The sequence below is a fragment of the Vicugna pacos genome, chromosome 10, assembly GCF_048564905.1.
Source record: "Vicugna pacos chromosome 10, VicPac4, whole genome shotgun sequence".
Lineage (NCBI taxonomy): Eukaryota > Metazoa > Chordata > Mammalia > Artiodactyla > Camelidae > Vicugna > Vicugna pacos.
In genome coordinates, this window is record NC_132996.1 from 29,991,184 (window position 1) to 30,004,687 (window position 13,504).

General features: G+C 38.7%; 1 protein-coding gene across 1 annotated transcript; it reads left to right on the forward strand.

Annotated features, from left to right (window-relative positions):
- The first annotated feature begins 11,164 nt into the window (after positions 1-11,164).
- Positions 11,165-12,175, forward strand: OR52B6 (olfactory receptor family 52 subfamily B member 6). The gene has a single exon (XM_006203437.3). It carries the CDS (start codon positions 11,165-11,167, stop codon positions 12,173-12,175), a length of 1,011 nt encoding a protein of 336 aa, XP_006203499.1.
- The last annotated feature ends 1,329 nt before the right edge of the window (positions 12,176-13,504 follow it).

The following is a 13,504-nucleotide window of genomic DNA, read 5'->3' on the forward strand; positions in this document are numbered from 1 at the left end:
TCTTTTCCATAACTAGGATCCTCCCTTTCTATCACGATCACCTAACAAAAACTAGGGAAAATGTAACCTACCTCTTGTCACAACCACTACAGCATTTTCCAAAAGCTGCCAAGAGACCTCAATTAAACCAATTATTCCCCATCTATGGATATCACCATAACTGTATTATTACTATATTAGGACCAAGTCCCAACAGATTCATGACCTACGAACATATTGGCCCTTGGTTGTCAGTTAAAATTTCAAGATTGTCCTGCCCTTACCAAGTAACTCAGTCTGAGATTTCTCAAAGATGTAAATATTGACTATCTACCCTACACCATGAGTCTCAGTAATATCTTCGCTGAGGTATCCATTCAAAGAAATAACAGGAACCATGTGCAAATTAGCAAATCTGCATTGTTTTAAAACTAATGTATCAGATGAGGGTATAGCTCAAGTGGTAGAGCGCATGCCTAGCATGCACAAGGTGCTGGGTTCAATCCCCACTACCTCCTCTGAAAAATAAATAAATAAAATCTAATTACCTCCCCCAACCAAAATGTAAAAAATAAAAATAAAACCAATGTATCATTAGGATTCTGTTGAGTAAATCTACTACTGCCTACTTGCCCCTGCTTCTTCAGTATCTGGAGGAAAATCTTCATCTAAATATTCGGTCAACTAACACATCATTATCCAAGTCTCAGTATCTTCTTACACCTGCTAACCTCCTGACCAGCTACCCTACTTTATGATTGCATCATCCTCCCACTGCTGGAACAGGAAACTGAGGGTTCACTGTGACTCTTTTTTCTTCTTCAGTCACTGTATCTTATCTGCCAGCTCATGGGATCCTTGTCTGAAATCTCTGTTTGATCACTTATTCCCTTTTTTCTCCACTTCCTCACCTACTCAAGTCATCTTAATCACTAATTGGAATCACAGAATAAGAATTTACGTTCTTCCATTGTTTTGAAAGTCTTTTCTTCATCTTTTGCTGCCATATTGCTCTCTCGAAAACATGATGTTATCAAGACATTGGCAACCTTGTTTAAAAGTGCGTAATCACACTCATCATGACTACAGAATATGTGAGTTTGGCAGTCGGTACTTTCCTTAATACATTAGATCTACCTATGTGACTGCGTCTTACACTGCTCCCTAAAACGCATCTATATAGGCCTCTCTATATTTCTCCATCACTCCTACCTTTAATTGAGTGTACTGCTGTCTTTTCCAGAAATGCAACCTTGTCTTCTTTCAACATGTTGAAATTCTACTTATTACTCCTGGTCTCTTCAAGTGCTAATGTCTACAAGAAATGTTCTTTAGTATAGCTGAACCACACAGTCTACTCCTCTGTACAATCACGGCCCTTAATTGTTACACAAGAAGCTATCAGATAGTTATATTGAGCTCTGCATTATTCTCCTACTTATTCTCTTAGACTCTCTTTCCTAGGTACGTAGCTATCCTTCATAAATGATTGAGATAATCCACTATAATCCCCCTATTTTAAAGTCAGCTGATTATCAACCATAAATCTTCTTTGACTTATAACATATGCCCAGGTTCCAGGGATTAGAATGTGCATGTGTTTGAGGGACCATTCACTATTCTGCCTACCACAGGACCCTTTACGCTACCTGGATCTTTCCCATTCTGCCTCCCCAAACTTGTACCACCGTCGCCATCATCACCACACTCAGATAATACTCACAGACACCTGATTTTGAGGTTAGTGCTGGGTTAGAAAGCCAGTAGAGAGCTTGTAGAGGATAGCTCCAAGGATGAGAACACAGAGATGCAGGATAGAACATAACACAATTGAGGAGGACATACACGAAGACAGAAAGGAAGGTGAGGCATGGGGAGAAAGAAATTTAATTCCAGCCAGGAAAGACAGGCACACCTGGATGGCATAACCTTTTATCTCTTGGTTTTCTCAGGGGGTGGTGGGAACTCTGAAAAAAATGAGGACTCTAAAAACCTGGGGGAATTCCAGGAACTCCAGTCCCCAGTCAGTATTATTAGTACCTAATTGTTTACATTAACATTTTCCTAGCCTAGAAATGACAGCATATACCCATAGGATATGATTCAGGGTTTTAGACAGAGGTAAGAAACCGGAAAGTACCAGGATTCTTCAAGGCATGACCTATATAGACTAGTCAATTAACACTTTTTGAAAGAATAAATGAATTAAAGTAGGTAGGCACCAGGCTCTGACACAGAAGAATGGTGTGATGATGATATTTAGAATTCTGGGTTCCAGAAGATGATTTATGTGACTGTTTGGAGACAAGACAGCTGATTGATTAGGGATGCTAGTGAGTTCCAGATGATAGGGTTGTAGGACAGATGTGAACACCAGTCTTTCCATGTCCTCCAAATTCTGGTGCATTTAGTTCCTCAGCCCCAACTCCTCCATCAAGTGAGAGTTTTCCTGGATTGTTATATCACCTTTTATTTCACTGAATGAGGCTTTCTAGGCTCTACTTGTAACTGCATTGAAATACTTTTTGGACTGAAAAAAACCCAGCAATTTCTGAGCAAGATAGATGAGTTAAACTTTTACATAAACTACTCCCTTAGATCACTAACTATTTAATTCGTACTAAGTGGCTGGAGATGTATCATTAGAATTTGTTGAATTCAAAGTGATCATCCAGCTGCTAAAGGTAGAAACCTAAAAGTTATTCTTTTTTTTTTTTACATTTTTTATTGATTCATAATCATTTTACAGTGTTGTGTCAAATTCCAGTGTTCAGCACAATTTTTCAGTCATTTAAAAGTTATTCTTGACACCACATTTTTTCTCACTTCCAATACTCTTATTTTATTGATGCTGTTAATGCATTGCCACAAAAAACAAAACAAAACAACAACAACAAAAAACTACCATAGATCTCAGTGTCTTACAGAGACATTTCTTACTTGAATTGTCTTTTATGACAGTGTAATGGATTTATAATGCAGATGCAGCTTTACATTGGAGAAAGAGCTGAAGATACATTGTGATTTTGTGGTGTTAACTATTCTTTGCATTTTACTAATTCAGATATAAATATTAAGTCTAGAATATCAGAAGAGAACACAGAACAAGATATTAAAGGTGGCTGCATGCTGACTAGCTTGGCAGATCAATTGTGGCACATAAAAATGGGTAAAATAAACTTCTGCCTCCCTAAAAAATTACATTTATTCTTTTGATTCTGTCTGTGTGAGTGAATTCTTGCAGGTCTCTCAGCTTCTCACATGAAACTGTCTTTCTCTCGTTTCAAAAGTCAGAGTTGATTCTCTGGCAAAAAAAAATCAAATTGGGAACACAGTGACATCAACTCCATCCATTTCAACAACATAGAAGAATAAATTAAACATTTCCCAATAAAAACACATAACATACACAAAGAAGTAGTTTTTAAAAATTAAAGTAAAATAGTAAGAGATGGAAAACATTTAAAAACGAAACTGTTGCATCCAAAAGGAGCCTCAGGAAACATGACAACTAAATGTAATGAGGTTTCCTGGATGGGACTCTGGGGAAAAAAAAGAACAGTAGGTTAAATCTAGGGAAATCTGCCACTGCTGTGTGCACTGAAGTGTCCTGTCTCTGACCCAGGAGTTTTGTGTCTTCTACTAGCCTCATGAAACTGTGGCAGGCTAACTTGGTAGCTTGCAAATAGAATAAAATTCCAGACTCCTCACTGTTCCTAACATAGACAATTTGAAAATATAGAATAAGTATATCTTAGTCTGAGCACAAAACCAAGTAAAACAAAATGTCCCTAAGAAACAATGAGTCACAGAAACAGAAACTGTCTTTACTACTGACTGGTCTCTTTATCAAACCAGCAAGATTATAATTCTTTGGAACAAATACATTTAATTATAAAGTGGCTGTTGAAAATGTGGCAGATGCATGCCATTCTAGAAAGCTGTATCAAAATAAGTCTAAGTTACAGCTCTTCCTAATAAACATGAGTTATTTCCTGAATCTGTAAGACATACACTAAATGCCCCAAAGGCGTTCATTATTATTAGCTGTTGTATGTAATAAAGGATATACATGGATACATACATTATATTATCTATTATACCAAAGAACTGTAAGGTTACTTGTCTGTATAAATAATCTTCAAGAATTATACACCACTATTTGTACTGCAAATACAGTGTAAACAGGAATAAATCTTTCTGTTACACATTATATCAGAAATGGACTTGAGTTAATATATCTCTACCTTAATTAATAATAATGTACCAGTAGTGGCTCATTGATTATAACAAATGTGTCATAAAGTAAGATTTGTAATAATATCTTATTATTAATTACAGGGCTTTCTGTACTATCTTTGTAAGTTTTCTGTGCTAGAAATGGCTAATATAAGAGTTTATTTCAGTAACAGGATGCAAATTAATGTTTTAAAAATCACTGGCATCTCTCTCTTCTCTTGCAATAATCTGTAAAAATATGAGAAAAATATTTCCCTCATTACAGTTTCCACTTCTCTCTCCCCATTCTCTCCAAACACTCTCAGTCTCTACCATCCCCTGGAACTGCCTTCTGCCTTGTGCCCAGTGACCTCCATAATACCTCATCTCATGAGCAATTCTTCATCTTTACTTTATTCAATGAATGAGCAACATTAGACAATTGTAAACACTCTCACCTACTTAATTTTTCTCTCTTCGTGTCTGGGTTTTTCTGTTTTCTCCCATCCCCTCTTCTACTGCACTGGCTGCTCTGTACTGTTCCCTTTTCTAGGTCCTCTGTCTCTTTCCTTTTCCTAAATTTTGAACTATCCCAGTACTCAGTCTCCAACTGTCTCCTCTTCTCTTCCTCATTTTTCTCCAGAGAGATTGACCTGACACAGTGTGTGCACGTTAAGTGACATTTATTCATGTTTAACTCCTAAATGTATCCTCCAGATTCCCCAATCCAGCTGCTTTCTCAGCATGCCACCTGGATTCCTGATAAGCATTTCAGGCTGACATGCCCGATATCAGACTCTTCCTTCCTGTCCTTAAATCATCTCTATCACCGTGGTGACTCCATTATTCCAGTTGCTCAGGCCAATAGCCTCGTAATCATCCTTGATTTTTTCTCTTATATCACATGTGTGATCATCATTTAAACTCTGTTCTACTATCAAAATGCATTCAAAATCTGACAATTTCCAAGAACTCTAACTTTCCCTCTTTAGTCCACCTGGCCATAATCTCTGTCTGGAATATTGTAGTATCTTTTTAAATGGTGTCTCTTCAGTTTACTTTCCATGTAAAAGCCAGTAATATTTCTAAACATATAGGTCATAACATATAACTTCTCAGTTCCATTTTTTCCCAACAACCACTATGGAAAATTGCCTGGCAGTTCTTTTTAAAACTAAAAATGAACTTACCATATGACCCAGGAACTTTGGGCATTTATCCCAGAGAAATAAAAGATATTTTCATGAAAAAACTTGTACCTGGATATTCATAAAGCTTTACTTACAATAGCCAAAAACTGAAGACTATACAAATGTCTTTCAAAGGGTGAATGGTTTAATATTGTGGTTCAGTTTCATAGTGGAATAATACTCAGCAATAAATAGAAACAAATTATTAATACACTCAACAATTTAGATAAACCTCAAAGAAATTCTGCCGAGTGAAAAAGCTATCCCCCGACTAAAAAAAAAACATACTGCATAATTAAATTTGTGAAACATTGGTAAAATAACCTAATTATAGAAATGGAGAACAGTTTAGTGGTTACCAAGGGTTAGGGAAGAGGGAGGGGATGGTTGCGGCTAAAGGAGATGAAGCTTGTGGTCCTGTAACAGCTGAATATCATGATTTTCGTGGTGTTATGATAGGCTACACATGTGATAAAACTGTACAGAGCTGCACACACACACACACACATAAATGAATGCATGTATAAATGACGGAACTGGAATGAGCTGTATAGATTGTGCCGATCGAGCTCTTGGGCTTGATTCTGTAGTATAGTTGTTAAGAGGTCAACTTACAGGAAAGGCTGGAATAGAAGGCTTGGGAATTCCCAGCACATTTCTTGTAAACTTCTGTGAATGTATAATTATTTCAAAATAAAAAGCTTTAAAAAAAACAAACAAACACCTCTTACTATGTTTTTCTAGCTCACTAAGAATAAAATTTATAATCTATATTGCATGACTTACAAAACTCGGCATGGTTTGGCCTCTTCCCACCCAACTGCTCACCCCCACTGATTCTCCAGCCACAGTATGCCACTTCCTAGTCCTCAGATACTCCAAGCAAGCCCATGTCTCTAGGTTCGAGGCAATTAATTTTATCTCTACTAGGACTGATCTTCAACCAGAACTCTGAATGTTTGCTTCCTTCAATTTATTCAAGTCTCTGATTAAATATCACCCTGATGACCCAATCTAAAATAGCACTAACTCGCTGCCCCCATTATTCTCAACCTCATTATCTTTATTTTCCTTCATAACACTTATCACAACCTGTCATATGATGATTCATTTGTTTATTTACTTATTAGTATCTATCTCTCTTCTCTAGAATGTAAGTTCCATGAGAGCAATGGCTTTCTCTGTTTGGTTATCCTCAGCAAGTTCTCAATAAATAAATAAATATACATATATATATATATATGTATATATATATATATATATATAAAATTGAATGAATAGCGTTTAACTATGGGGCAAAGGATGGTCTTATACAAGGTACACACAGACTTGTATGACTGTCAATTGATACAGAAATCCTGGAGAATAATTTGATACTAATTTTAAAAATACATTTGAAAGAGTTGAAAGAACAGGTTCCAAGAAAAGGGAGCCAGGACTGTTAGAATAATATTTCAGTGAAGAAACTACTGTATCTGAGGTCAAACCGTAAAAAATACCAGAATGAAGAAGCTGCCACGTCTGCCTTCATGTTACCACAGGTGATTCTCAAGTTCCAGAAGTGCTTGGGAGAAATCACCATGACGTATACATGTTTACAACAGCATTATTCATAATAGCCCAAAGACAGAAATAGCCCAAATGTCCACTGATGGGCAAATGGAGGCACACAATATGTTACCTCAATACATTAAAATATTATTCAGCCACACAAAGAAATGAAGAACTGACACACACTACAGTATGAATGACGAAGGGAAGAACACAAAGGGAGGAGAATTTTTGCTCCCAAAGGAGAAGAGGAAGTAAACACCATATGAAGCAAGACCCGAGATTCAGTTCTGTATATTAAGGAAGCCTCAGCTGTGTATGAAATGTTGAATTGAGAAACTGTGAGTCCGAGAAGGTGGCATTGGGGAGGTAAGTCTGGGTCAGATATTTCAGGATTGAGAGGAGGTTATTAATACAGCAAGATGGATGGAGAATGGGAACCAGGTAAGTGGAAAGCTCTGTAGCAATGTTCAAGGAGTGGAGGGCTGAAAGAAAAATTTGTCCGGGGTAGCTAGAGTGAATTGTGTTTTCCTGGGAAGTCAAAGGGGAGAAGTTTGGAGGGTCATTGTCCAGGTGAGGATGGAGAGATTGATGAATAAGTGATCCTTGGCTCCTAAGGAGGATGCAAGACTCGTAAACACGATGTTCTGCCCTTAGACATTAAGGAGCAAAGGCAAGAAAAGTTATTCTACTGCATTTGGTGGACCACTTTAAAAGAACAAAGTTCCTGGGCAGAGCAGTCAGGGAAAGGATTCAAAAACAGGTAGAAAAAGGAATTCATAGAAGAGACACTTTTTTTCTGGTAATTTTTCCAAAGATGACAGAAGCAGGAATCAGTGGGCAAGAAAATTGGGCATTTAAAAAGTAGAAGTTCTGAAAAAGAAGGCTATCAGACAGATAAATTTAAGCAGAGTACTTGGACTTGCTCCCTAGTTTGGGGGTGAGTCAACATCAATGGACGCCTAAATTGGAATGAAAGCAGAAGTCACATGAATAAATGATAGGAAGAAACTGTGAACAAAGCCTGCCTTGGAAGTTGATTATTTAGATGGAGAACTGAAACTGGAGAAGAAAATTTTGTGCAGGTGCTGATGTGACTGACAAAAGTGGGAGCATGTAGTGATGAGTGTGTTGAGTGATACTGTGGAAAGAATAAACGCAATGAATGACACAGACTACAGACAAGAAAATAATGTGAGGACAGAAGATCTGTGATTATAAACGCCTGATTTTTATGGTATTTGTATGTGTCCTGCATGATATATCAGGGATGGTAATATTTCAGTGTGATAAGTGCTTGAAAAAGAAATAGATAAGTGCAGGGGAATATAGGAGCACAGAGGACATGCATAACTCAGCCTTGGGAAATGAGAAAAGTCTTCCTGAATGAGAAATACAGACTAGCTAGATTAATGAGGAGGGTGGAGACAGAGGAAGTGGAATGCACAAAAGACCACAGAGAAAGAAGGGCAGGTTTGGAGATGTGCATCTTGACCAACATCAGTAGAGAAAGCATAGAACATGTGTATATGAATCTATTAAGCAACGGGAAATTATCTGTAATCAAGTATGTAATGTGCTCAAAATGATTTTTTGGAAATAAAATAGATACTGAAAGGACTGCAGGCTAGGAGACTAGTGGGGAGGTCTTCGGATAAGCAGATCTGGAGTCTGAAAAGCAATATAAATGGCAACTGTAGATTTGGGAGGTCTTAGTACATGCAGGCTAAATGAAGCCAAGGCTGGTGAGCAGCTTGGCCAGGTAGCATGAAGAGTGAGGGGAGCATAGAGACACCAGTAGGAAACACCAGCAGGTGTCCAGCCTGCAAGGACAGAGGAGCCCTTTGTGAGGACTAGGATGGAAGTTCAGGGGCAAGAGAAGAACCAGTGGAGGACAAAGAAATCAAAGCCAAAATGAGTAGCTAATGAAAGGTATGATTTTGGACGAAAGAAGATAGAACAAAAAGTGAGACAAGCTAGGTGAATAAGCAATTTCTTATTATAGTAGTTAAATTTTTGTCTACTTTCAAGGTTAAAAGTATTTGAATGTTCATAAATGTAAATACTCAAGAAATCAGGAGTAACAGATGATAAAGAAAAGAGGGGATAATTGATAGAACAAAGTCCTTGAGGAGGTAGGAAAGAAAGTGGATTCAGAGAATAGGTGGGCAAATTATTCTTGGAGATGTACATACATACATAAATACTTACACACATGTGCACACTTACAGACATACACATATATACAAATGTGTATATATGTATATTTGTGTTCTTGTGTGTTTTTTGGTATGGTGTGTGTATATCCAGCTTATTTTTAAAAGTAATTTAAGATAAGCCCACAAAAATAAAATGAGTATGTTAACTTGATTGTGGTAATCATTTCACAGTGTATACATATATTATATTATCACATTGTATACCTAAAATATATATAGTTTTTATTTGTCAATTATACCTCAATAAGGCTGGAGAAATTAAATTAAATTAAAAACTACATATTTATTTTGAGAAAACTTATATTTATATTTTAACAAGCCATTGAATCTTCTGATCTGGTACATGATATACGTCTCCATTTATTTATGTTTTAAAAAAATCTCTTCTGGCAATATTTTGTACATCTTAATGCAGAGGCTTTGAAAATTTGAGTTAAATATAAAAAGAAAATGTTCACTTGAATTTATAGTTGTTTGTGACTAGGATAATAAAATAATTGATTTATATTGTCTTTATACTCTCTAAATAAGTAAATGACTTCACGAGCTTTCCTGTGCCTAGGTAAAGTGAAAATGTACCACAGCTCTAAGGGAGGAGACATCAAAATGCAGGCATGGCATCGACATTACTTTCTCTGAGTGGAGAAATGCTTGCAGAGATAAAAGATAAATTTATAGGAGTGTAATAATAAAGCGAGGAGTTGGCTCCTGACAGTCCCGAAGTCTCAGTCAGGTAGGAAGGAAGTTCAACTGAGAGGCAGGAACAGGGGTCTGGGCGGCGGTAAAGGTTTCATCGCCTTTGTGAGAACAGTTTAATAGGATCAAGGAGGGGTCAAGGGGTCTAACGTGTGGTAAAGGCTATTGCTATGATTGTGTCATTTTCTTCACATCCTGATGATGTGAGTTGAGGAAAGCACTACTTAGTTTTAGTTGAAGCCCGAGCATTTTCACGGACAATGCAGCAGAAACTATCAAATTTGAGAAGTTTCTGGCCCTATGAGATCGACATCTAGACTAGATAGAGGAGAAAGTGAAAACATCAGTCCTCGCATCAGTTGTTCACAAACTTCAGCATGAATTAGTATCACCGGGTGATCTTGCTAAATTAGAGATTGCTGCTCCAACCTCAGAGTTTCTGATTCATAAAGTCTGTGGTGCAAGAACTTGCAAGTCCCCTGGTGACGTGGACGATGCTGGCCCGGGGACGGCGCTCTGAGAAGAATCCACAACTTCCTTCATGTTCTGGGTGATGACACCACACTTCAGAGCCACAAAGGTGACTCCAGAAGCACTACACAGTTTAATAAGGCTTCCACAGACAAAATTTAATGTGACACACCTCTGGGACAACACTTATGCTCATTTTCAAGATCAAACAATTGTTTCTTAGAAAAGACAGTATCTTGTCCAAAATCTCAGTCTCACTGACCGAGATCTCTGAACCAGAATATTTCACACTGTCCAGTGTGATTTCTAAATGCCACTGCTGCCTTCACTGCCTCTGTAATTGTCAGAGCATCTGTGACTGGCAGAAGAGAGACTCGGGTCTGCAGGGCACACCGCCCCCAACCCTAACTTCCCACATAGTCTGCTAGGCAGGGGCAATTGCTCTTTGGGGCGAGACTGCAGCCCTTCTGTGCAGAGCCTGGGGTTTCTGCAGACCTCATTCCAGTTCACATACCCGTAGAGATTACAGAGATTGTTTTTGATTTTCTAGCTACCCCTGCTCTTCTCAGAACCTGTGGCTCTCTACTGGCACTGGCAATGTTTCCGAGCCCTGTAGGTGCCTGAATATCTTATAGCTGCACGAGGAGTCTCTGAATAAGGACACAGAGCCTGTCTGTGGGCAGGGCCTAGAGCTGTGCGCTTTGTGCAGATCTTGCATGTGATTTCCTGTACAGAATACACACACGTGAAGAACCCTGTGAGTGTGTGCTGACCTCGTGGCTGACTGCAAGCCATAAGGGCTCTCAGTCAATGTACAGTGTCTGAAGCTCTTTTTCTCCTATGGCGCAGGCGAGGGCGCTGCGGAAAATCATGGCCCTTTTATCTGCTAGCAACACAGCTGCTGTGAACAACTCTGATACTCGCATGGCCGGCTGCCTCCTGATTGGCATCCCTGGACTGGAGCACCTCCACATCTGGCTCTCCACCCCCTTCTGCACCATGTATGTAGCTGCCATGACAGGCAACGGCATTTTAATTTGTGTCATCCTCTCCCAGCCAAGCCTGCACGAGCCCATGTACATATTCCTGTCCATGTTGGCCAGTGCTGACATCTTGCTCTCCACTTCCACCATGCCCAAAGCACTGGCCAACTTCTGGCTAGGTTTCAGCCATATTTCCTTTGATGGCTGCCTCACCCAGATGTTTTTCATCCACTTCCTTTTCGTGGCTGACTCTGCAGTCCTACTGGCAATGGCCTTTGACCGCTACGTGGCCATCTGCTCCCCTTTGAGATATGCCACCATCCTCACCAGCACAGTCATTGGGAATATCGCCGCTGCCACTCTGACCTGCAGCTTCATCATCATGTTTCCTTCCATCTTTCTCCTCAAGCGCCTGCACTACTGTCGGATCAATATCATCGTGCATACATTTTGTGAGCACATGGGCATTGCCCGTCTGTCCTGCTCTGATATCTCCACTAATGTCTGGTACGGGTTGGCAGCTGCTCTGCTCTGCACAGGCCTGGACATCATCCTTATCGCTGTTTCCTACATTCACATCCTCCGAGCTATCTTCCACCTCCCTTCTCAAGGTGCCCGGTCCAAGGCCCTGAGCACTTGCGGCTCCCACGTCTGTGTCATCCTACTCTTCTACATCCCTGCCCTCTTTTCTGTCTTTGCCTATAGGTTTGGTGGGAAACGCATTCCACGCTATGTCCACATCCTCCTGGCTAACCTCTATGTGGTCATCCCACCTATGCTCAATCCCATTATTTATGGAGTGAGGACCAAGCAGATTTTGGACGGGGCTAAGCAGATGTTTACAAATCTTGCCAAAGAATCTAAATAAATGCTCCCAACTTGACCTCAACTTAATCCCTTTCTGTACTATTAGTTGTTCAATAGTCACCCCCTCCCCATCTCTATATCTTCCAGTTACCCCTGTGCTATCCTCATCTAGGTTCCAATTATTTAGACATTCTACTCAAATCCTCCTTTGATTAACTTTTTTATAAATCCGTAGTAATACCCACCCCACTTTCTTCCATATATTATTCAAATTAACTTCTGATCCCCCATTATCTCAAGAAAACCTAATTAGGAGCAATGTGATAACTTACCTGGAATCTACCATTTGAATAAGACTTTTTTCAGCCTCCACTTTCATTCTCTCCCTAATACGGTACCTAATCACTTGTATATAATTTTGACATTTAAATTTGCCAGTTTAACATCTTTCTCACAATGAGAACCCCTGAGATCTATCATGTCTAGAATTTCATAGTCCCCTGGGATGATATTTATTTTTTTATTGTCCGCTACACACATCTATAACTAGACATGTTTAAATACTCAGGTTCAGAGATGCTAACGCACAGCAGCATATGTAGGTGGACACATCTATTTATCACCAGCTTAAATATGAACATAAGCCTTTGAAAAAATTTTATCAAATAAGCCTGGGCTACTGTTACCTGTCCTAGACAAGAGTTGTCCTCAAAATATAAATAATTGTATGGTGGTAGAGTACTCTTTTCCATCCAAATATGCTTTGTATTTAAAAATTATAGTTATCATTAAAATAAGTCAAATACCTACTTGTATCTAATAGACATAGATTTATATATTCTTTAATAAAATGTTAAAGAAATGTAAGTGTGTAATTTGGTAACTTGCTCACTAATCATTATATTATTAACACCAGAGATTAGCCTAGCCTGTTGTCCTCTGAGATTCAGAAGAGCAATTCAACCCGAATTTTAGCCCAAGAACAATTCATCCTCAAAAACCTAGCTCACATCTCAACTCTGTCCTCTCCGGTACTCAGCCCACAGTGAAAAATTCATCTTTTAAGATTCTCCACTTCTTTTCATCTAAATCACTAATTTGTTGGGCCCTGAGAATATTTCTTCTTCTTTGACTAGAGATCTTTTTTCATGTTTGTTCCCTTACATCCTGCCTAGAATGCATTCCTTGAGGAAAGAGTTCATTTTGAAAGGATTTTTATCTCTATTGCTCCAAAGCATAAGAACCTGCCCAAAGCAAATATGCAATACGTGTGAATGCGCATACAATTCTTATTTTAAAGTTTTTTTGACCTCACTTTTCTGCTCAATATTTATTCTTCTTTGAATGAGTTCTTCTCAGCCCTGAAATTCAGTGTCAGGTAGAGAAGAGA

What these genes read in the sequence shown, in the direction of transcription:
- OR52B6 (XM_006203437.3), top strand. Translation starts at nt 11,165, where the DNA reads ATGGCGCAGGCGAGGGCGCTGCGGAAAATCATGGCCCTTTTATCTGCT.